The following is a 25,852-nucleotide window of genomic DNA, read 5'->3' as shown; positions in this document are numbered from 1 at the left end:
CTTTGGAATGACATACAATAACATGATTGTCTCTATCATGCAGATGAACTGTATGTGGAAACGTTGCCCTGTTTATTTGTATTTTGTTGAGGGTTAGTAAGGGAAGCGTTAGTGGGGTTTGTACTGAACTAAAATATAAACACAACATGTAATGTGTTTCGTGAGCAGAAATAAAAGATCCCAGAAATGTTCCAAATGCACAAAAAGCTTCTCTCCAATTTTGTACATCCCTGTTAGTGAGTATTTCTCCTTTGCCAAGATAATCCATCCACCTGACAGGTGTAGCATATCAAGAAGCTGATTAAACAGCATTATTACACAGGTGCACTTTGCTGGGGACAAAAGGCCACTCTAAAATGTGCAGTTTTGTCACATAACACCACAGATGTCTCAACTTTTGATAGTGTGCAATTGGCATGCTGACTGCAGGAATGTCCACCAGAGCTGTTGCTAGAGAATTGAATGTTGATTTCTCTACCATAAGCCGCCTCCGTCGTTTTAGAATTTGACAGTACATCCAACCGGCCACACAACTGCAGAGCACGTGTGTGGGTTAGCGGTTTTCTGATGTGAGCGGTGTGCCCCTTAGTTGAGGTAGGCTTACGGTATGGGCAACAATTGCATTTTATCGATGGCAATTTGAGTGCACAGTGATACCGTGACAAGATCCTGAGGCCCATTGTCGTGCCATTCATCCGCCACCATCGCCTCATGTTGCAGCATGATAATGCATGGCCCTGTGTCGCAAGGATCTGTACACAATTCCTGGAAGCTGAAAATGTTCCAATTCTTCCATTGCCTGCATACTCACCAGACATGTCACCCATTGAGCACGTTTGGAATGCCCTGGATTGACGTGTACGACAGCATGTTCCAGTTCCCGCTAATATCCAGCAACTTACCACAGACATTGAAGAGTGGGACAACATTCCACAGGCCACAATCAACAGCCTGATCAACTCTATGCGAAGGAGATGTGTCGCGCTGCATGAGGCAAATAGTGGTCACACCAGATACTGACTGGTTTTGTGATCCACGCTCCTACTTAAAAACATAAAGGTATCTGTGACCAACCGATGCATTTCTCTGTTCCCAGTTGTGTGAAATCCATAGATGAGGGCCTAATGACTTTATTTCAAATGAATGATTTGACTTAAATGAACTGTACCTCAGTAAAGTCTTTAAATTGTTAAATGTTGCATTTTATATTTTGGTTCAGTGTAGTTTGATAGTCATTTTCAGCACTACTCAAAACCAGCAGGTTTAATAAAACTAAGATATTGAGTATGCCATATTTTATAAACCTAGCTGTGACTTTAAGACATTTCTCCTGATTGCCAAATAATGTGTTTACTGTAGCCATGAACACTCATAAGTCATGCACTATGCCTTTTAATTCAATAAGCCCCTTTTAGCCAATGAGATGAGCCGGACACACTAAGAATGCCGACTGCATGGGCGATGATGGGTTGTATAAAGTGTAAATGATTATATCACTATTTCACTTTTAAATATTTTAACAGGTGGTCTTTTTTATGGTTTCACGGCTGGCATTCTAGCATGAACCTGGTTGGTAACTTGCTTACTATCTCAAGGCTTTGGTCCAGAAACATGTCAGCAAGAGCAGATCACTTTGTATTTTGCTTTCAGAAGCAGCTCATGAAAGGAGACTCCAGCTGCGAAACACGGCTATATTTCACTGCACAGGCTGGCTGAAGGTAATGGACACCTGCACCGGCCGGCTGAAGGTAATGGACAAGTCGGCTAGCTACGATTAGTTTGGATTTTTCAGACTCTCCTGACGTAGCTAGTAGGAGATCACCAAGTAACATGGAGTTTAACAATAACATGGAGGATATTCATTTCTCCAGTCCATATAAAGAATAGAAGGGACAACAATAGAAATGGAATAATATTGTCCTCACTCACACCGTGAAAAATTGTCAGACTCCAGCCACGCTAGTCATAGACTGTTCTTCCTGCATCGGTGTGCCAAGTCTAGGTCCAAAAGGCTCCTTAACAGCTTCTAACCCCAAGCCATAAGTAAGACTGCTGAACAGTTAATCAAATGGCTACACAGACTATTTACATTGCCCCATGCCCCCGTTGCTGCTGCTCGCTGTTTATCTATCCATAGTCACTTTACAAATGACCTCGACTAACCTGTACCCCCCGCATATTGACCCGGTACCCCCTGTATAAAGCTTAGTTATTTTATTACTTTATAACTTTTTATTTAGTAAATGTTTTCTTGTTAGTTAAGGGCTTGTCAGTAAGCATTTCAAGGTAAGGTCTACACTTACTATATTCAGCGCATGTGACAAATAAAATTTGATTTGAAAAATGTGCCTGTCACAAAGGGTCTTTCTTTCCATTTCCCGTCTCTCCTCCCCCTCATCCACTCTCCCAACCCTCCCTACCCATGCAGGACTACACCTTCAATGAAGTGCCTCATCCACTCTTCCTACCCCTGCAGGACTACACCTTGAATGAAGTACCTTGCTCAAGGCCACATCTGCAGATTTCTCACCTCGTGGGCTTGGGGATTTGTACCAGTGACCTTTCGATTACTGGCCCAGAGCTCTTTTTTAACCGCTAGGCTACCTGCTGACCCTGCCTGTTCCGACCAAGAAAAAAATTGTTTGCGGCTGAATCTAGTTGATGATCCAAATCAAATGTATTTATAAAGCCCTTCTTACATCAGCTGATATCTCAAAGTGCTGTACAGAAACCCAGCCTAAAACCCCAAACAGCAAGCAATGCAGGTGTAGAAGCACGGTGGCTAGGAAAAACTCCCTAGAAAGGCCAGAACCTAGGAAGAAACCTAGAGAGGAACCAGGCTATGAGGGGTGGCCAGTCCTCTTCTGGGTGGAGATTATAACAGAACATGGCCAAGATATTCATCCCTATTGGGCTCTGGTCAAAAGTAGTGCACTCTATAGGGTTTAGGGTGCCCAGACAGACGCCATGAAGCCTGAAATGAAGTGGAGGTTGGAGAGATGAATGGTTCAATTGAAATGGGAGACACTAATGTATTTAAAGGACGTCTAAGGAATGAAATCAGTTACTTCAGAAATCAATTTCATATATTTTTATTCTTTGTTTCTTAAACCTCTAAAAGGTTCTGATTCAGTAATATTAAAACACAGTACATATGTAACATACATTAATGACATTGTGTACATATATAATCACCATATTGTTACAGTATATATTCTGCAGTTGATTTGTGCTTTAGTTCTTAATTAATCAAATACAAGCTCTTATGCAAAATATACATATCACAGTGATGTCTGAGTAAATCAAAGTTTTTTAATTCCCTGTATGCTACTTTTACATTGATTTTACACAACCACAGAAATAAAATGGAGGTCGACAGAACATGTGATTTCATCATTGACAGAAGTATGTACAAATGAAGGTCAGAATGAGCTGCATGTTTCAGCCACAGCATTCAGACCATGTCTCTTACTACAGTAGAAACGGCTGTCTAAATACCCTCATTCTACAGTTAAAATCAAACCCATTATTACATTGTTATAATACAGTAATACTAACAATGAAGGTATCCACCCCGACCCACTAAGCACGAGAGTAGATCTGAGAGGAATATGAAGTCTCACTGTGTGTCCATGCACCACCGTGTTCCTCCTCACGTCGTCATCATTCAGACGACATCCGTTCATCAGTGTCTTATAGAAGCATGAGCAGCATCTTCGATGTCAGTCAGTCAGTCAGTCGAGGTACAACTCTCAGAAGACGGGTCCAGGCCCAGTCTATTGAAGTCTATGGTGAGCGTCTCTAAATGAGCATTCCAGGCAAATCAGGGTATCCTGGTGTGGCAAAACAGTAGGCTGCACTTTACAGGCTAGAGTCATTCTTCTTCAAACACTGGTCAGACGTAGATATAAGTAGAGTAGATTCACGGACCAGCAGGTCAGCCGTAGATCTAGGTGAAGTAGATTCATAGGCAAGCATGTCATGAGGACATAGATCTGGATGAAGTAGATTCATAGGCCAGCATGTCATGAGGACGTAGATCTGGATGAAGTAGATTCATAGGCCAGCATATCATGAGGACGTAGATCTGGATGAAGTAGATTCATAGGCCAGCATGTCATGAAGACGTAGATGTAGGTAAAGTAGATTCATAGGCCAGCATGTCATGAAGACGTAGATGTAAAAGTAGATTCATAGGCCAGCATGTCATGAAGACCTAGATCTGGATGAAGTAGATTCATAGGTCAGCATGTCATGAAGACCTAAATCTGGATGAAGTAGATTCATAGGTCAGCATGTCATGAAGACCTAGATCTGGATGAAGTAGATTCATAGGCCAGCATGTCATGAGGACGTAGATCTGGATGAAGTAGATTCATAGGTCAGCATGTCATGAAGACCTAGATCTGGATGAAGTAGATTCATAGGTCAGCATGTCATGAAGACCTAGATCTGGATGAAGTAGATTCATAGGCCAGCATGGTCATGAGGACGTAGATCTGGATGAAGTAGATTCATAGGCCAGCATGTCCATGAGGACGTAGATGTAGGTAAAGTAGATTCATAGGCCAGCATGTCATGAGGACGTAGATCTGGATGAAGTAGATTCATAGGCCAGCATGTCATGAGGACGTAGATCTGGATGAAGTAGATTCATAGGCCAGCATGTCATGAACACGTAGATCTGGATGAACTAGGTAGATAGTAGACATGCCGTGGGTATCTGAAGCCTTAATCCGAGGGGTGCTCTGGACACGAACGATTCACCTCAAACCACTCGTCTATACACCTGAGAGAGAGAGAGACGAGAGAGAGAGAGAGAGAGAGGGGGGGGGAAGCACGAGTAAAGTAACAGCATCTTACTGTGATCGTGTGTGTGTGTGTGTGTGTGCGTGTGTGTGTGTGTGGTGTGTGTGTGTGTGTGTGTGTGTGTGTGTGTGTGTGTGTGTGTGTGTGTGTGTAGTTACCCTTTGTGGTAGATACAGAGACAGGGCAGTCTAGCGATGGTGTCTCCCTGCTCCATCTCATCTAGACAGATGGCACACTCCTGACTGTCCTTCTCCAGAACGTCCTCTGGGACAAAACACACGACATTATCATCACCAACCTGACATCACTACCATGCTAGCCAATCAGAAGGCCAGACGGACAGGCAGACAAACAAGACATAACACACACACACACACACATACAGTCACACACTGACCGTTGTAGGCGAGTCGTGGCTTGGTGAGACACATGATCAGGTGGATCTCCATCTCATCTGACACCAAAAACTTACTGCAAACAGGACAGTGGAACCCTGGGAAATATAGAACCAGACATGTCAGCGCTCACACACACACACACACAAATAGGTTAACCAATGGTCATTATTCAGAGTCATCATGACCACAAGGTCCTCTTCTTATCTGCCCAGCGAGGGGAGGGGCTTAGAACAGCCCAGCGAGGGGAGGGGGTGAGAACAGCCCAGCGAGGGGAGGGGCTTAGAATAGCCCAGCGAGGGGAGGGGGTGAGAACAGCCCAGCGAGGGGAGGGGGGTGAGAACAGCCCAGTGAGGGGAGGGGCTTAGAACAGCCCAGCGAGGGGAGGGGCTTAGAACAGCCCAGCGAGGGGAGGGGGTGAGAACAGCCCAGCGAGGGGAGGGGGGTGAGAACAGCCCAGCGAGGGGAGGGGGTGAGAACAGCCCAGCGAGGGGAGGGGCTTAGAACAGCCCAGCGAGGGGAGGGGGTGAGAACAGCCCAGCGAGGGGAGGGGGGTGAGAACAGCCCAGCGAGGGGAAGGGGGTGAGAACAGCCCAGCGAGGGGAGGGGGTTGAGAACAGCCCAGCGAGGGGAGGGGGGTGAGAACAGCCCAGCGAGGGGAAGGGGGTGAGAACAGCCCAGCGAGGGGAGGGGGGTGAGAACAGCCCAGCGAGTGAGAACAGCCCAGATTCCTTGTTGTGGAATAAGATGTCATGTAGACAGTCAGGCCCAGGAACACACACACGTACCTGCCAGTAGGTTAGGGGACAGGTGAAGTGGTAGAGAGCCAATCATCAGCTGGTGTTCTCCTCTCTCCCAGTCTGACTCCTCCTCGTCCAGACTGTCACCAAACACATCCGTCCTGCTCCGTCCAGGTACACTAATCTGGTGGACACACACACACACACACACACACACACACACACACACACACACACACACACACACACACACACACACACACACACACACACACACACACACACACACACACACACACACACACACACACACACACACACACACACACACACACACACACAAAGCGTCAAGCTACTGGACATAGATATGACTGAATCACACAGGCATAAGTGACCATGGTTTGAACCTGTGTACCACCAGACTGTGTTAGCCTCCTGAACTAAAGCCTTGTCATGGGCTTGGTGAGATAAAACAAATCTTCATGTGTCAGGCAGTTACTCATCACACAACTGTTGTTCCAGAACCACTTTCATTACACTCATACACACCTGCTGGTAGGAGCTGGGTCGGTTCCATCCGGTGTAGTGAATTTGGGGGCCACCAGGCCCAGCTGTGTATCTGAACACTGGGGTAGTGCTGCCTCCAGAGGAGGGGACAGGGCTAGAATACGCCCGGGTTCGACGCTCAGCCATGGGGCTGCTCTGCCTGACACCCATGATGGCTCCTGGCCTGTTCTGATGTCCACAAAATATGAAGTTCTGTAAGGTCTGTGAAACACAAGTCCTAGCAAGTTCTCTACAGTCTCATAAAGCTTTCCAAAATCCCATAGAGGGTTAGGTGTTGAAAATGGTCCTACACACTGTGAACAGTTTCAGATAGTTGTTTGTTCGCTATATCAATGTGTTTATATCTGTCCCTATTCAAATAAACCAGAAATAGCCTAGGAAAAATGCTGGAAACTCGATGTCACAATAGAGAGACAGAGAGCGCATGACTGTGTCCAGTCCAGCAGTCGTGTAGACAGCCAAAACAAAGGGAAACAAAAAAATATCACTGGTTTGAAAAGTCAATAAAAGTAACCTCCAATATATAACGGAATTATTTTCGATGGACTAAATGTACTCCCAACTTGCTTCTTCAATTCAAAGTATTCCACGCGCTTTGGTCATGGGTGGTTTGCGCACAACAACTCCTACACCGCGACTGTCCCACTTTAGTGACTATATGCACACTTCTCGATTACAAACTACATTTAAAATATAGGCTATTACCGATCTCACGAGTGTCTAAAAGAAATCTGCGTCGCTCTGAGTTCAAGCTGCTCTGCTGTAGTCTAGTCTGCTGACTGTGATTGTTTATGAGAGAGAAGCAGGACTTGCCCTAATGCCCTCTTTCTCCTGTGTGTGTGTGTGTGTGTGTGTGTGTGTGTGTGACAGGTCAAGTGACGTCAAGCCCATGAGCAACAGTCGCACGGACAGATTATTACAAAGCGTTTTCCAAAATGATGTCTTCACGACCCCAAGCGGTGCGTGCACGTGTTGGTCTTTGCCCTGACAGATTAAAATGATCACAGCTTGATGATTAGTTTATTATTTTAATTAGTGGTGTAGTGATAGGGGGGGGGGGAGAAAAAAAACATGCACGGAGTTTGGGAAACCCTGGATAGACATTGTAGGTGTTTATAAAAAGCCAGTCAGATATTTAACGGTCATATGTAATATAGATTATATTTAATATGTACGGTATATTTACATATAAAGTCAGACTCATTGCTTCCTCCAACAGTTTTATTGAATACCTTCATACACACTGGAGGTCAAACAGAAAACACACATTAGATTAGCGTGACTAAAAAAGTATTAAATAATTGAAATACAAATCAAGAGACATGCTTATAGGACAAAGTAAAGACTTTAAACTATTCAGAGAGAAAGTTAAATGTATTATAGTTGCCATGTTCAGAGAGACAGTGCCTTTAGATTAGAAAGTACTGTATTCATACCCCTTGAATTATTCCACATTTTGTTGTTACAGCAGGGCTATTCAATTCTTACCCCATGAGGTCCGGAGCTGGCTGGTTTTCTGTTCTACAGATAATTAACTACACCCACCTGGTGTCCCAGGTCTAAACCAGTCCCTGATTACAGGGGAATCCCCCACCTGGTGTCCCAGGTCTAAACCAGTCCCTGATTACAGGGGAATCGCCCACCTGGTGTCCCAGGTCTAAACCAGTCCCTGATTACAGGGGAATCGCCCACCTGGTGTCCCAGGTCTAAACCAGTCCCTGATTACAGGTGAATCCCCCACCTGGTGTCCCAGGTCTAAACCAGTCCCTGATTACAGGGGAATCGCCCACCTGGTGTCCCAGGTCTAAACCAGTCCCTGATTACAGGTGAATCCCCCACCTGGTGTCCCAGGTCTAAACCAGTCCCTGATTACAGGGGAATCACCCACCTGGTGTGCCAGGTCTAAACCAGTCCCTGATTACAGGGGAATCGCCCACCTGGTGTCCCAGGTCTAAACCAGTCCCTGATTACAGGGGAATCACCCACCTGGTGTCCCAGGTCTAAACCAGTCCCTGATTACAGGTGAATCCCCCACCTGGTGTCCCAGGTCTAAACCAGTCCCTGATTACAGGGGAATCACCCACCTGGTGTCCCAGGTCTAAACCAGTCCCTGATTACAGGGGAATCACCCACCTGGTGTCCCAGGTCTAAATCAGTCCCTGATTACAGGGGAATCACCCACCTGGTGTCCCAGGTCTAAACCAGTCCCTGATTACAGGGGAATCACCCACCTGGTGTCCCAGGTCTAAACCAGTCCCTGATTACAGGTGAATCCCCCACCTGGTGTCCCAGGTCTAAACCAGTCCCTGATTACAGGGGAATCACCCACCTGGTGTCCCAGGTCTAAACCAGTCCCTGATTACAGGGGAATCCCCCACCTGGTGTCCCAGGTCTAAACCAGTCCCTGATTACAGGGGAATCGCCCACCTGGTGTCCCAGGTCTAAACCAGTCCCTGATTACAGGTGAATCCCCCACCTGGTGTCCCAGGTCTAAACCAGTCCCTGATTACAGGTGAATCCCCCACCTGGTGTCCCAGGTCTAAACCAGTCCCTGATTACAGGGGAATCACCCACCTGGTGTGCCAGGTCTAAACCAGTCCCTGATTACAGGGGAATCGCCCACCTGGTGTCCCAGGTCTAAACCAGTCCCTGATTACAGGGGAATCACCCACCTGGTGTCCCAGGTCTAAACCAGTCCCTGATTACAGGGGAATCACCCACCTGGTGTCCCAGGTCTAAACCAGTCCCTGATTACAGGGGAATCACCCACCTGGTGTCCCAGGTCTAAACCAGTCCCTGATTACAGGGGAATCACCCACCTGGTGTCCCAGGTCTAAACCAGCCCCTGATTACAGGGGAATCACCCACCTGGTGTCCCAGGTCTAAACCAGTCCCTGATTACAGGTGAATCACCCACCTGGTGTCCCAGGTCTAAACCAGTCCCTGATTAGAGACAAACACTGAAAAAATGCAGTGGAACTGGCTTCGAGGTCCAGAGCTGAGTTTTAGGGGGTTAAAGCCTGAATTCAAAATGGATTACATTTAGATTTTGTGTCACTGGCCTTCATAAAACGCCCCATAATGTCAAAGTGGAATCATGTTTTTTGACATTTTTGCTAATGAAATTTTTTTTAAATGACAAATTCTGTGTGCAATAACAAGTGTTGAACATGATTGTTGAATGACTACCTCATCTCTGTAACCCACACAGTTATCTGTAAGGTCCCTCAGTCGAAGCAATGATTCAACCACAAAGACCAGGGAGGTTTTCCAATGTTTCACAAAGAAGGGCACCTATTGGTAGATGGGTAAACATTTAAGAAGTAGACATTGAATATCCCTTTGAGCATAGTGAAGTTATTAATTACACTTTGGATGGTGTATTTAATCCATCTTAAATTCAGTCTGTAACACAACAAAATGTGGACTAAGTCAAGGGGTGTGAATCCTTTCTGAAGGCACTGTAGATACATGTGTAGTTCAGTGTGGTGGAAGAAGGTGGCTGCAGGTAGACAGACGTTGCCTGTAGACACAGATCCAGGAACAGTTTACCAAGCCCCTGTGATCACAACTTCATCCTACTCCTTCAGGGCCGTGGGGAAAGTAAAAGCGAAGCAGTGCACTGATGGTGGTGCCACACACACACACACACACACACACACACACACACGACAGACAGACAGACAGACAGACAGACAGACAGACAGACAGACAGACAGACAGACAGACAGACAGACAGACAGACAGACAGACAGACAGACAGACAGACAGACAGACAGACAGACAGACAGACAGACAGACAGACACACACACACAGACACATAGATACAGCAGCATTTGGCCGACCTCACAGCAGAACACGAGGAACAGTTTCTACCATAGGATTACAATTCTGTTCTATTCCTCCCTCTACTTTCACCGCTAACATTGTTACAAGGACACGGCAATGTGCTGGTTAACATTGTGTGGTACAGTGGATGGTTACAGTACAGTGTTACAGTACGGTGTTACATGGTTGACACTGACAGTTCTCTGTAGGTCCTGGTGTCCTGGCTGGGGGTGGGGGGTGATGTATTTACCATGCTAGAACCAGCCTGCAGGTGGTTAGTAATAGTAACTAGTCATGTTGCTAGAACCAGCCTGCAGGTGGTTAGTAATAGTAACTAGTCATGTTTCTAGAACCAGCCTGCAGGTGGTTAGTAATAGTAACTAGTCATGTTGCTAGAACCAGCCTGCAGGTGGTTAGTAATAGTAACTAGTCATGTTGCTAGAACCAGCCTGCAGGTGGTTAGTAATAGTAACTAGTCATGTTGCTAGAACCAGCCTGCAGGTGGTTAGTAATAGTAACTAGTCATGTTGCTAGAACCAGCCTGCAGGTGGTTAGTAATAGTAACTAGTCATGTTGCTAGAACCAGCCTGCAGGTGGTTAGAAATAGTAACTAGTCATGTTGCTAGAACCAGCCTGCAGGTGGTTAGTAATAGTAACTAGTCATGTTGCTAGAACCAGCTTGCAGGTGGTTAGTAATAGTAACTAGTCATGTTGCTAGAACCAGCCTGCAGGAGGTTAGTAATAGTAACTAGTCATGTTTCTAGAACCAGCCTGCAGGTGGTTAGTAATAGTAACTAGTCATGTTGCTAGAACCAGCATGCAGGTGGTTAGTAATAGTAACTAGTCATGTTGCTAGAACCAACTAGTCATGTTTGCTAGAACCAGCATGCAGGTGGTTAGTAATAGTAACTAGTCATGTTGCCAGAACCAGCCTGCAGGTGGTTAGTAATAGTAACTAGTCATGTTGCTAGAACCAGCCTGCAGGTGGTTAGTAATAGTAACTAGTCATGTTGCTAGAACCAGCCTGCAGGTGGTTAGTAATAGTAACTAGTCATGTTGCTAGAACCAGCCTGCAGGTGGTTAGTAATAGTAACTAGTCATGTTGCTAGAACCAGCCTGCAGGTGGTTAGTAATAGTAACTAGTCATGTTGTAATCTACTATATATATGACCAATGTCTGTTGTTATTGATCATAATAATCAAGTTGTATGGCAATGCTGGGGCACGGCTGTGTGTGTGTGTGTGTGTGTGTGTGTGTGTGTGTGTGTGTGTGTGTGTGTGTGTGTGTGTGTGTGTGTGTGTGTGTGTGTGTGTGTGTGTGTGTGTGTGTGTGTGTGTGTGTGTGTGTGTGTGTGTGTGTGAGAGGGAGGCAGGCAGGCAGTGCACAATCTGGGGAGCAAAGCTTTAGAGAAGCAGGCTGTCCTGTGTGTGTGTGTGTGAGTATACATTATGACTGTGTATAGTCGCTACAGGGTCGTTGGGCCTGTGTGTTGTTGTAGGTGATGAGACCAGGGGCATGGGTAGTTATTGTAGCCCTACTGGACACCTCATCTGTGGGCATCACTGCTGGCTGACTCCCATCTGCTGGTGGTCTGCCTCTGGTTCCTCCTCCACGCCTGCATGGTACTGCTCAAACGTCTCATCATCTATGTCTGGTAGACCCAGCAACTGGAGGGAGGGAGGGAGCGAGGGCGCGAGGGAGGGAGGGAGGGAGAGAGGGAGAGACAGAGAGACAGAGAGACAGAGAGAGAGAGAGAGAGAGAGAGAGAGAGAGAAAACGAGAGAGGGAGAGAGAGAGAGAGGTGAGACTCGAGAGAAAGGGAGAAGAGAGCTTTAAAGCTAACCAGCACTTAAAGCAAGATTGATGTTTATCCTCCTTGTCAAAGACAAGTGGAACCCAGTCCTGAAGAGTTTAGCTGCAGGGTGTGCAGGCTTTAGTTCCTGCCCTGCACTAACACATCTGGTTCTGTTAATTGAAAGAGAAGACCCTCTACCAGTCCCCCCCAAAGGTAGACAACCTATTTGAGTCATTTAGCAGACACTCTTATCCAGCGGACTTACAGTTAGTAATGTATGTAAAGAAATGAGGGAGAGGGTGACATTTAACAGTTGTTATGTTATAATCTTTAGTAATGTAGTTGCATTATTGTTATTATAGTGTAATATTGTATATAGCGTTGTCTATGTGCTTACAGGTCTAAAGGAAGTGAACACTTTGTCCAGGACCTCCAGAAGTGTTTTCTTTCCACAGGAAGTGATGTAGTCCTGAGCTACCTGGAGGAATGGCAGGCAGTCCTCACTCTCACTCCATACATGCTGTAGACACACACACACACACACACACACACACACACACACACACACACACACACACACACACACACACACACACACACACACACACACACACACACACACACACACACACACACACACACACACAGGTTATTAGCCTGACCCATATAGCCACATTACCACATTATTACCATAATACTGTATATGTTAGATGTTATTATTATATTATACTGTATTTGGTAGATATTATTATATTATACTGTATTTGGTAGATGTTGTTATTATATTATACTGTATATGGTAGATGTTGGTAGATATGAACAGCCAGTAGAGGTAGAACACAGAGAGATAACACCTTCAGATCAGTAGAACAGAGAGAGAGAGAGAGAGAGATAACACCTTCAGATCAGTAGAACACAGAGAGAGAGAGAGATAACACCTTCAGATCAGTAGAACACAGAGAGAGAGATAACACCTTCAGATCAGTAGAACACAGAGAGAGAGAGAGAGAGAGAGAGAGAGAGAGAGATAACACCTTCAGATCAGTAGAACACAGAGAGAGAGATAACACCTTCAGAACATTCAAACAGAGAGAGAGAGATAACACCTTCAGATCAGTAGAACACAGAGAGAGAGAGAGATAACACCTTCAGATCAGTAGAACACAGAGAGAGAGATAACACCTTCAGATCAGTAGAACACAGAGAGAGAGAGAGAGATAACACCTTCAGATCAGGAGAACACAGAGAGAGAGATAACACCTTCAGATCAGTAGAACACAGAGAGAGAGATAACACCTTCAGATCAGTAGAACACAGAGAGAGAGAGAGATAACACCTTCAGATCAGGAGAACACAGAGAGAGAGATAACACCTTCAGATCAGTAGAACACACAGAGAGAGAGATAACACCTTCAGAACATTCAAACAGAGAGAGAGAGAGAGAGAGAGATAACACCTTCAGATCAGGAGAACACAGAGAGAGAGAGAGATAACACCTTCAGATCAGTAGAACACAGAGAGAGAGAGAGATAACACCTTCAGAACAGTAGAACACAGAGAGAGAGAGAGATAACACCTTCAGATCAGTAGAACACAGAGAGAGATAACACCTTCAGAACATTCAAACAGAGAGAGATAACACCTTCAGAACATTCAAACAGAGAGAGAGAGATAACACCTTCAGAACATTCAAACAGAGAGAGATAACACCTTCAGATCAGTAGAACAGAGAGAGAGATAACACCTTCAGATCATTCAAACAGAGAGAGAGAGAGATAACACCTTCAGATCAGTAGAACACAGAGAGAGATAACACCTTCAGATCAGTAGAACACAGAGAGAGATAACACCTTCAGATCATTCAAACAGAGAGAGAGAGATAACACCTTCAGATCAGTAGAACACAGAGAGAGAGATAACACCTTCAGATCAGTAGAACACAGAGAGAGAGAGATAACACCTTCAGACAAACACATGGACGTAAGTGAATCACACATGTGTAACTGACCGGGGTTTGAACCTGTGTTAGCCTCCTGAACTAAAGCCTTGGCACACATATGAGCTTTCCAGGATCGGCCACCCCGTGTGTCAACCCCTGCTGATAGCAGTATTGATCGGCATGGTAACAGGATGACATTTGTGTGTGTGTGTGTGTGTGTGTGTGTGTGTGTGTGTGTGTGTGTGTGTGTGTGTGTGTGTGTGTGTGTGTGTGTGTGTGTGTGTGTGTGTGTGTGTGTGTGTGTGTGTGTGTGTGTGAGGGAGATGGGTGAAATGTGTTTGTTAGTTGGGATATTGACTATCAGGGAGGGGGCCACCCATAGCTGTGCCAGGGACGGCTATAGGAGTGTCTGAACAGAGAACCAGCGATAGATGGACACATCAGACCTGTCTGTCTGTCCTGATACAGGGCTATAACAGGAAGTCTGTCCTGATACAGGGCTATAACAGGAAGTCTGTCCTGATACAGGGCTATAGCAGGAAGTCTGTCCAGATACAGGGCTATAACAGGAAGTCTGTCCAGATACAGGGCTATAACAGGAAGTCTGTCCTGATACAGGGCTATAACAGGAAGTCTGTCCTGATACAGGGCTATAACAGGAAGTCTGTCCAGATACAGGGCTATAACAGGAAGTCTGTCCTGATACAGGGCTATAACAGGAAGTCTGTCCTGATACAGGGCTATAACAGGAAGTCTGTCCTGATACAGGGCTATAACAGGAAGTCTGTCCAGATACAGGGCTATAACAGGAAGTCTGTCCTGATACAGGGCTATAACAGGAAGTCTGTCCTGATACAGGGCTATAACAGGAAGTCTGTCCTGATACAGGGCTATAACAGGAAGTCTGTCCTGATACAGGGCTATAACAGGAAGTCTGTCCTGATACAGGGCTATAACAGGAAGTCTGTCCTGATACAGGGCTATAACAGGAAGTCTGTCCAGATACAGGGCTATAACAGGAAGTCTGTCCTGATACAGGGCTATAACAGGAAGTCTGTCCTGATACAGGGCTATAACAGGAAGTCTGTCCTGATACAGGGCTATAACAGGAAGTCTGTCCTGATACAGGGCTATAACAGGAAGTCTGTCCTGATACAGGGCTATAACAGGAAGTCTGTCCTGATACAGGGCTATAACAGGAAGTCTGTCCTGATACAGGGCTATAACAGGAAGTCTGTCCTAGATATCAGGGCTATAACAGGAAGTCTGTCTCTGATACAGGGCTATAACAGGAAGTCTGTCCTAGATACAGGGCTATAACAGGAAGTCTGTCCTGATACAGGGCTATAACAGGAAGTCTGTCCTGATCACAGGGCTATAACAGGAAGTCTGTCCTAGATACTAGTGGCTATAACAGGAAGTCTGTCCTGATACAGGGCTATAACAGGAAGTATGTCCTGATACAGGGCTATAACAGGAAGTCTGTCCAGATACAGGGCTATAACAGGAAGTCTGTCCTGATACAGGGCTATAACAGGAAGTCTGTCCTGATACAGGGCTATAACAGGAAGTCTGTCCAGATACAGGGCTATAACAGGAAGTCTGTCCAGATACAGGGCTATAACAGGAAGTCTGTCCAGATACAGGGCTATAACAGGAAGTCTGTCCAGATACAGGGTTATAACAGGAAGTCTGTCCTGATACAGGGCTATAACAGGAAGTCTGTCCAGATACAGGGCTATAACAGGAAGTCTGTCCTGATACAGGGCTATAACAGGAAGTCTGTCCAGATACAGGGCTATAACAGGAAGTCTGTCCTGATACAGGGCTATAACAGGAAGTCTGTCCTGATACAGGGCTATAACAGGAAGTCTGTCCAGATACAGGGCTATAACAGGAAGTCTGTCCTGATACAGGGCTATAACAGGAAGTCTGTCCTGATACAGGGCTATAACAGGAAGTCTGTCCAGATACAGGGCTATAACAGGAAGTCTGTCCTGATACAGGGCTATAACAGGAAGTCTGTCCAGATACAGGGCTATAACAGGAAGTCTGTCCTGATACAGGGCTATAACAGGAAGTCTGTTCTGATACAGGGCTATAACAGGAAGTCTGTTCTGATACAGGGCTATAACAGGAAGTCTGTCCTGATACAGGGTTATAACAGGAAGTCTGTCCTGATACAGGGCTATAACAGAAAGTCTGTCCTGATACAGGGGCTATAACAGGAAGTCTGTTCGGATATAACAGGAAGTCTTTCCAGATATATGGCTATAACAGGAAGTCTGTCCTGATACAGGGCTATAACAGGAAGCCTCTCCAGATACAGGACTATAACAGGAAGTCTGTCCGGAAATAACAGGAAGTCTTTCTAGATATATGGCTATAACAGGAAGTCTGTCCAGATACAGGGCTATAACAGGAAGCCTGTCCAGATACAGGACTATAACAGGAAGTCTGTCCTGATACAGGGCTATAACAGGAAGTCTGTCCTGATACAGGGCTATAACAGGAAGTCTGTCCAGATACAGGGCTATAACAGGAATTCTGTCCAGATACAGGGCGATAACAGGAAGTCTGTCCAGATACAGGGGCTTTAACCTGTTAGGGCTAGGGGGCAGTATTGACACGGCTGGATAAAAAACGTACCCGATTTAATCTGGTTACTACTCCTGCCCAGTAACTAGATAATGCATATAATTATTGGCTTTGGATAGAAAACACCCTAAAGTTTCTAAAACTGTTTGAATGGTGTCTGTGAGTATAACAGAACTCATATGGCAGGCAAAAACCTGAGAAGATTTCATGCAGGAAGTGGCCTGTCTGACAAGGTGTCGTTCTTCTTGCCTCTGTTTATTGAAGACTGAGGATCTCTGCTATAACGTGACACTTCTTACGGCTCCCATAGGCTCTCAGAAGGCGGCAAAAAGCTGAATCGTGGCTTTGCAGGCTCTGGCTGAAAAAAAGTAGCGCGTTTGGGTAGTGGCTGGTTACAGTACTGTGAGACTCAGGCGCGTGCCCGCGTCGACCGAATGTTTTGTTTTCTTTCCTCTGTTTACCTAAACGCAGATTCCCGGTCGGAATATTATCGCTTTTTTACGAGAAAAATTGCATAAAAATGGATTTTAAACAGCGGTTGACAGTACGGTAATGGAATATTTAGAATTTTTTTGTCACGAATTGCGCCATGCTCATGACCCTTATTTACACTTCGGATAGTGTCTAGAACGCACGAACAAAACGTATTTGGATATAACGATGGATTATTTTGGACCAAACCAACATTTGTTATTGAAGTAGCAGTCCTGGGAGTGCATTCTGACGAAGAACATCAAAGGTAATCAAACTTTTGTAATAGTAAATCGGAGTTTGGTCAGGGCTAAACTTGGTGGGTGTCTAAATAGCTAGCCGTGATGGCTGGGCTATCTACTGAGAATATTGCAAAATGTGCTTTCACCGAAAAGCTATTTTAAAATCGGACACCTCGATTTCACAAAGGAGTTCTGTATCTATAATTCTTAAAATAATTGTTATGTTTTTTGTGAACGTTTATCGTGAGTAATTTAGTAAATTCACCGGAGGTTTGCGGGGGGGTATGCTAGTTCTGAACGTCACATGCTAATGTAAAAAGCTGTTTTTTTATATAAATATGAACTTGATTGAACAAAACATGCATGTATTGTATAACATAATGTCCTAGGGTTGTCATCTGATGAAGATCATCAAAGGTTAGTGCTGCATTTAGCTGTCTTCTGGGTTTATGTGACATTATATGCTAGCTTGAAAAATGGGTGTCTGATTATTTCTGGCTGGGTACTCTGCTGACATAATCTAATGTTTTGCTTTCGTTGTAAAGCCTTTTTGAAATCGGACAGTGTGGTTAGATTAACGAGAGTCTTGTCTTTAAAATGCTGTAAAATAGTCATATGTTTGAAAAATTGAAGTAATAGCATTTCTAAGGTATTTGAATAACGCGCCACAGGATTCAACTGGCTGTTGAGTAGGTGGGACGAATTCGTCCCGCCTAGCCCAGAGAGGATAACAGGAAGTCTGTCCAGATACAGGGGCTATAACAGGAAGTCAGTCTGGATACAGGGCAATAACAAGAGGGGGGAGGTCTGAGAGAAAGAGAGTGATAGTGAGATAGAGAGAGAAAGAGAGAGAGACAGAGAGAGAGACTGAGAAAGAGAGTGATAGTGAGATAGAGAGAGAAAGAGAGAGACTGAGAAAGAGAGTGATAGTGAGATAGAGGGCGAGAGAGGGGGGAAGGGCGAGAAAGTGGGGGAGATGGGGATGGGTAGGATGGGGCCTAGTTTGACGCTCTAAGTGCATTACATATTTGCATAGAAAATGTATACAACATGAAGTATTACTGCCAGTTGCTTAAGGAGGGATGCACGGCTCTGAGTCCTTCCGGTACCGCGGCTGCTGCCTATTTTTAGCCTGGCGCAGGGCCAGGGAACTGTGGTCCCGCCCGGCCGGCTGATGGAGACTGGGGACTAGAGAGCAGCTTCTATAACAAAACACTGCTATTGCAGGCTTGTGTCCATGCGCAGGACAGGCGGCCTATATAATGCGGCCAAAACAACATGCGCGCCAGGCGTGCTAGTCAGGTGCAGTGACATCATTCCCGTTGCGCACACACAGACACACACTGCGCCGGGGGACCCGAGAGGCAAACCCCAAAACACCGAAACCACACACGCGTGCGCGCGCGCGCGAACACACACTTACGAAATGCTCGACCCCTCCCGTCATGTTATCGGGACAAAGGACATAGAAAGAGATTCCCGTTTCTGCGTAGAAGTCCAGTCTTCTCTCATCATCCTCCTCCGCGAAGATCAGATCGAACGGAACCGACGAACACCATTTCTCCGCCACCTCCACCAGCTGCTTAAACTCCATCTCTCTCTGTGTCGTCCTCTCCGTTAGTCCTGCCCGTTTGTGGGGGTCCGGATCGCCGGTATAGGCTAGTCTGTGGTCTCGTGCACACGTCCCGGTGATGCTGCTGTCTCTCGGTAAATAAAAACAGCTGACCGGACATACATTAGCTTACAGTTTCACCTAACGCGCCATCCGCATGGCGAGAGCGACAAGATATCTTCACTGTTGCATTACACTTCCGTCACGGTATTCGGTAACGATAAGGTGTTTTCTCAAACTCTCATCTTTTCTTTAGTCCGTTAACCGATGAGATCAGCGGGACGCAGTAGGTTCTGGGGTTGCATAGCCTACACACGTTACGCACAGGGCCTGGAACGTTAATACGTCCGTTAACGATTCAACGCGATGACGACAGGCTGAGAAGCAGCACCGGGCTGTCATCGACAAATTCGGTGCTTTTATTCTCAACAGAGCATGGGAATGGCCTAGTGTGTCGTTTCAGACGTATTCCCAATAATACATTCATTGTATTCTATATATGGCTGTATGTCCAATTGTATTTTATAGGCACTGTCTATAAATGTTATAATACCGAAAAGTAAGTGCAATCACAACAAGTAGGCTAAAAGCTGTAGTCTATGCTAGGCTACTTATTGCCATAATAGGCTAATTAACTCCTTTTGCCAATGTTGTTAAGGCTACTGAAGTTTATTTCCACCACCCCTTGCCATCTGAATGAATGAGGGATGCTTTTCAGTTCACAAACCTTCCATAAAGCGCACAGTCCCCAACCGGCGGCCGAATTTGCCCCCCAAGTTTTCTGAACAAAAAAAAAAACACAAAAAAAACTGTTTTTATATATTTTTATTTTCATTGTTGGATATAAAATATTGTAAAAACACCAGGAAATCAGCTCCAAGTGATTTTTAATTTAAGAAATCTGTTCCCAAATATTCCCACGCATAATAGAGAGACACGTGATTGTATACGAACGTAAACAAGGTTTGAAATTACTATTTTTTAGTCAATATCTGTTTGGGCTTTCGTCAATTTGCAGTCTATAAATTATTTGTTATTATGTTCCTTCCCGCCACCATCAGCTCTAAAAAAAAATCGGCCAGGCTGAATCTAGTAGTTGATGATCCCTGCTGTACAGTGTGGACCTGACATACGGCCAGGACCGTTTGTGACCGCTAGGTGGCAGCAGCACCCAATCTATATTGCCCCTCTGGTGAAATGAACCACTGGTCCACCGTCAAATGATGATATCATAGATATGGTACCCTGAAAACTGAACTCTATGGAGAGATTTCACAGACATAGATTAAGCCTAATCCTAGACTCCTTCCCTAGAAGTACTGATCACCTTGAGCCAAGTCTTTCATCTGGTTCTCATAGGGGAAGGCCCATCCCTCCTTCCCTACAAGTACTGATCACCTTGAGGTTTTTGGCATCTGGAACCTTCCATCATGAAACAAGAGATTTGTGTAGTGTAAGTGAACAGAATGTATGCAGAATTACATAACATTTCCTGATGCTGCTGCCCAGGCCAACTACAAGGTAGAGGTCTATGAATATGGAAACTTCCCTGGAGTCATCTACAGCAGATGCTGAGGAGTACAGGAATAAAAACTGGTTCTCAATAAATGTACAAAGTGTGTGCACTCCCAATTTTGCAGATCTCCAACATTGTTGCACGTTGGAAAGGGGCAACTCATGACTCAAGGGTTTTCCAACATTCCTCTTTGTATGCTCAGCTTGAAGGAGGATTTTCCAACATTCCTCTTTGTATGCTCAGCTTGAAGGAGGATTTTCCAACATTCCTCTTTGTATGCTCAGCTTGAAGGAGGGTTTTCCAACATTCCTCTTTGTATGCTCAGCTTGAAGGAGGATTTTCCAACATTCCTCTTTGTATGCTCAGTTTGAAGGAGGATTTTCCAACATTCCTCTTTGTATGCTCAGCTTGAAGGAGGATTTTCCAACATGCCTCTTTGTATGCTCAGCTTGAAGGAGGATTTTCCAACATTCCTCTTTGTATGCTCAGCTTGAAGGAGGATTTTCCAACATTCTTCTTTGTATGCTCAGCTTGAAGGAGGATTTTCCAACATTCCTCTTTGTATGCTCAGTTTGAAGGAGGATTTTCCAACATTCCTCTTTGTATGCTCAGCTTGAAGGAGGATTTTCCAACATTCCTCTTTGTATGCTCAGCTTGAAGGAGGATTTTCCAACATTCCTCTTTGTATGCTCAGCTTGAAGGAGGATTTTCCAACATTCCTCTTTGTATGCTCAGCTTGAAGGAGGATTTTCCAACATTCCTCTTTGTATGCTCAGCTTGAAGGAGGGTTTTCCAACATTCCTCTTTGTATGCTCAGCTTGAAGGAGGATTTTCCAACATTCCTCTTTGTATGCTCAGTTTGAAGGAGGATTTTCCAACATTCCTCTTTGTATGCTCAGCTTGAAGGAGGATTTTCCAACATTCCTCTTTGTATGCTCAGCTTGAAGGAGGATTTTCCAACATTCCTCTTTGTATGCTCAGCTTGAAGGAGGGTTTTCCAACATTCCTCTTTGTATGCTCAGTTTGAAGGAGGATTTTCCAACATTCCTCTTTGTATGCTCAGCTTGAAGGAGGATTTTCCAACATTCCTCTTTGTATGCTCAGCTTGAAGGAGGATTTTCCAACATTGCTCTTTGTATGCTCAGCTTGAAGGAGGACACCATAGTGGAATCATACTTGGTGACAGTGGGTACGCAAAGACCAACTTCTGGTTCACCTCCTTATCTTCATGCAATAAGAGCTAAGCAACAACGGTACAACCAAGTTCATATCCACACCAGAGGTGTAGCGGAGCACATGTTTGTTGTATGGAAGAGTCATTTCCAGTGTCTCAGAAACACATTGCACTTTCAACCAAGAAGATGCTGCATTGTCATAATTACAAGAGCAGTGCTTCACAATGACCTCAAACAGCATGGCTTCCCAGTGCTTCACAATGACCTCAAACAACATGGCTGCCCAGTGCTTCACAATGACCTCAAACAGCATGGCTTCCCAGTGCTTCACAATGACCTCAAACAACATGGCTGCCCAGTGCTTCACAATGACCTCAAACAGCATGGCTTCCCAGTGCTTCACAATGACCTCAAACAGCATGGCTTCCCAGTGCTTCACAATGACCTCAAACAGCATGGCTGCCCAGTGCTTCACAATGACCTCAAACACCATGGCTTCCCAGTGCTTCACAATGACCTCAAACAGCATGGCTGCCCAGTGCTTCACAATGACCTCAAACAGCATGGCTGCCCAGTGCTTCACAATGACCTCAAACAGCATGGCTGCCCAGTGCTTCACAATGACCTCAAACAGCATGGCTGCCCAGTGCTTCACAATGACCTCAAACAGCATGGCTGCCCAGTCCTTCACAATGACCTCAAACAGCATGGCTGCCCAGTCCTTCACAATGACCTCAAACAGCATGGCTGCCCAGTCCTTCACAATGACCTCAAACAGCATGGCTGCCCAGTCCTTCACAATGACCTCAAACAGCATGGCTGCCCAGTCCTTCACAATGACCTCAAACAGCATGGCTGCCCAGTTCTTCACAATGACCTCAAACAGCATGGCTGCCCAGTGCTTCACAATGACCTCAAACAGCATGGCTGCCCAGTGCTTCACAATGACCTCAAACAGCATGGCTGCCCAGTGCTTCACAATGACCTCAAACAGCATGGCTGCCCAGCTCCTCACATTGAAGATGAGGATGACCCAGATGTTCCAATGGTTGAGGCAGACAATGACAAAAATGGACTAGCCTGCAGAGATGCTGTTGATATGCACCACTCCTCACAACAAAGATAGCTCAAATGATTGAAGCAAACAAAAGCCATAGATTGATAACAAAAAGGGTTTTTACTTCACAAATGGAAATATCACAATCTTCCCTCCTGGCTGCTGCAGATATAGCAGGCTGACCTTCATCCTGTCTTGTCCCCTCCAATCTATGGTAATCAATCTATGGTAATCAATCTATGGTGATCAAGCTATGGTAATCAATCTATGGTAATCAATCTATGGTGATCAATCTATGGTAATCAAGCTATGGTGATCAAGCTATGGTAATCAAGCTATGGTAATCAATCTATGGTAATCGAGCTATGGTAATCAATCTATGGTAATCGAGCTATGGTAATCAAGCTATGGTAATCAAGCTATGGTAATCGAGCTATGGTAATCAATCTATGGGGATCAATCTATGGTAATCAATCTATGGTAATCGAGCTATGGTAATCAATCTATGGTGATCGATCTATGGTAATCAAGCTATGGTAATCAAGCTATGGTAATTGATCTATGGTAATCGAACTATGGTAATCAATCTATGGTGATCAAGCTATGGTGATCAATCTATGGTAATCAATCTATGGTAATCAAGCTATGGCAATCAAGCTATGGTAATCGATCTATGTTAATCAATCTATGGTAATCAATCTATGGTAATCAAGCTATGGTAATCAAGCTATGGTAATCAATCTATGGTGATCGAGCTATGGTAATCAATCTATGGTGATCGAGCTATGGTAATCAATCTATGGTAATCAATCTATGGTAATCAGCTATGGTAATCAAGCTATGGTAATCGAGCTATGGTAATCAAGCTATGGTAATCAAGCTATGGTAATCAATCTATGGTGATCGAGCTATGGTAATCAATCTATGGTGATCGAGCTATGGTAATCAATCTATGGTAATCAATCTATGGTAATCAGTCTATGGTAATCAGTCTATGGTAATCAGCTATGGTAATCAATCTATGGTAATCAATCTATGGTAATCAATCTATGGTAATCATCTACTTCTAGAAAATTATTACATTGCTGCACTAGAGAACATTATTTGTTCAAGAATTAAGTTTATTACATCATTTTTTCTTATGGGAGTGCAAGAGGTGACTGACAACATTACATATTCCCTGCAGTCCGGGGATGACACATGTTGAATGATTGTGTCCTACCAAATGAGGATTTGAACGGTCCCCTATCTGAACTGTCCAAATGGTCGTCGTCGGCGATACCTTCCAGGGGTTGCTGGCTATCAATGATCCCGGTCACAAAGTCCCCCAGCTCATCCGTCTCTAGTCTTACTGGGGGTCCGCCACCAGCCTTGAAATGCTGCCTACAAGCAAGAGCCTTTGTCTTCTTTAAGTTCATTTTTGTTTTTCCACAGGACCTTAGAAAGTCAAGCCAATAAAGAAATGATATTAGTAATTATGTAGGATATTGTTTGTGTTACATTTCTGTCACACAAATACATTTAGGTCCCACTGTGTTGTGTTACAACAAGAAAACAAACATTTCAAAGTGACTCGGATCTGTAACAATAAATGCAGTATCTTACCGGAAGTTGTTGTGGCGTCCTTTTGTTTACTTTTTAATTTGAGTTGAATTCATTACAAACTGTAGTCCAGGTGTAGCCAGGTGGTAAAAGCATGTAGCTGTATTTATTTATATCCACTAGATGGCACTGTCCCTTTAAAAGATCCATAAATAATGTGTTCATGCGGTTATGGGATTGTACATGCAGCAGTGTGTAAGGGTGAGAGCAAGCAATTACACTGGAGAGCTGTTGACATCCATCATGGGTCCAACGTTACTTTAGATTGATTGAGGATGTTAGCTTCTTGCTAGCTGAACACCAGTGCTCTCAGAACCACGTGGTGGAGTTGATGATAACATCATTTGAAGCTGCTGTATGGGTGAGATAAGGTTCTAGTGTTTCATGTGGGGTTGTAGGCCTGGGCAACTCCAGTCCTCGGGGGGGCTGATTGGTGTCACACTTTTGTCCCAGCCCCAGCTAACACACCTCCAATAATCACCTTATCATGATCTTCAGTTAAAAATGCAATTAGTTTAAATCAGGTGTGTTTGCTAGGGATGGGGGAAAAGTGTGGTACCAATCAGGCCCCCGAGGACTGGAGTTGCCCAGGCCTGGGTGGGTATCACATGGACAGTGTGTTTAAAGCAGAGCCACTACAAAAACGACCGTTTATGCATTTCACTTTGTACTTATTGTACTCATATTGTTTTTATGCACTTTACTAACATATTTATTTGACTTGATGGGGGTTTAGACTGAACGTTACTTTATGGGGACTTCACCTTGCAGTGAGTTTTCTCCTCAATTATCCAATGTTTATTTAATCTTCGACATAATAAACAACCTCAAATGAGTTTGTGTCCTGTGCTGGGTGTACTGTCGCCAGGCAACAAAGGCATTCTTTTTCTTGTTTTGGTGGTTTGACACAAAAAAAAATTCAAAGTCACTAAAATTCTCTGAACGTTTTCTTTTACCTACGTCCATTGTTTGGTTCAGGTTACTTGCTCCAATTACAATCAATGCTTTTGTATTAGTGTCCCATCCCTGGTTTTTAAAGCATTCTCAGGTCAGTACGAAATACAAATAGCTCATCTAATTTAGCTTCACAAAGATGAACTGGTTAGTCCACACATTACCTTAGTCTGAGACTCCCTAGTCTAGAACAAATTCATCTGAAGTCAAGCAATTTGCCAGAAAGCCATTTAAAAAAAAAAAAGGATTAATTTAAGTAGAATTAACTTAGTCCTGACTTAAATTAAACCATGGAGTTATTGTGAACAATGCGTTCGACCAACGTTTTATAGAATTTCAAAATTGGAGATTGTAGGTTTCATTTTTAGTATTTACTTCATTCAGGGGTGGGTAGATAGACACGTGACAGCCTTTGTCCATACTGTTCAGAGAACATTGAGAGAACGCTGTGACCCCTCATGAATTGTGTATTGCCTATGTGTTAGTGTGCGTGTATGTTTGGCATGAGCCAAGTATGACACCTCATCAATCAACGTGACAACAGTCCAAT

At 44.6% G+C, this 25,852-nt stretch overlaps 2 protein-coding genes across 4 annotated transcripts; both read right to left on the bottom strand.

Annotated features, from left to right (window-relative positions):
• Nucleotides 1–3,076: 3,076 nt before the first annotated feature.
• Nucleotides 3,077–7,341, bottom strand: znrf2a (zinc and ring finger 2a). Of its 3 annotated transcripts, none has more exons than XM_014143068.3 (6): nucleotides 7,026–7,341; nucleotides 6,494–6,679; nucleotides 5,993–6,128; nucleotides 5,207–5,302; nucleotides 4,968–5,073; nucleotides 3,077–4,789 (listed from the first exon to the last, which is right to left on the bottom strand). In XM_014143068.3, the coding sequence occupies exons 2-6, from the start codon at nucleotides 6,659–6,661 to the stop codon at nucleotides 4,732–4,734; spliced, it is 564 nt and encodes a 187-aa protein (XP_013998543.1). In that variant the 5' UTR covers nucleotides 6,662–6,679; nucleotides 7,026–7,341; the 3' UTR covers nucleotides 3,077–4,731. The 3 variants fall into 3 exon arrangements, with proteins under 3 accessions (XP_013998543.1, XP_013998544.1, XP_045550916.1); XM_014143069.3 differs by having other exon boundaries at nucleotides 7,217–7,341; XM_045694960.2 differs by having other exon boundaries at nucleotides 6,494–7,341.
• Nucleotides 7,342–11,588: 4,247 nt separating this feature from the next.
• Nucleotides 11,589–19,330, bottom strand: LOC106570605 (maturin). Its single transcript, XM_014143066.3, has 3 exons — nucleotides 18,810–19,330; nucleotides 12,534–12,656; nucleotides 11,589–12,008 (listed from the first exon to the last, which is right to left on the bottom strand). Exons 1-3 carry the CDS (start codon nucleotides 18,978–18,980, stop codon nucleotides 11,901–11,903), a joined length of 402 nt encoding a protein of 133 aa, XP_013998541.1. The 5' UTR covers nucleotides 18,981–19,330; the 3' UTR covers nucleotides 11,589–11,900.
• Nucleotides 19,331–25,852: the final 6,522 nt, after the last annotated feature.

This window comes from Salmo salar, chromosome 14, assembly GCF_965601325.2.
Source record: "Salmo salar chromosome 14, fSalSal1, whole genome shotgun sequence".
Lineage (NCBI taxonomy): Eukaryota > Metazoa > Chordata > Actinopteri > Salmoniformes > Salmonidae > Salmo > Salmo salar.
Note: the sequence above shows the minus strand (reverse complement) of the source record. Positions and strands in the feature narration are given on the sequence as shown.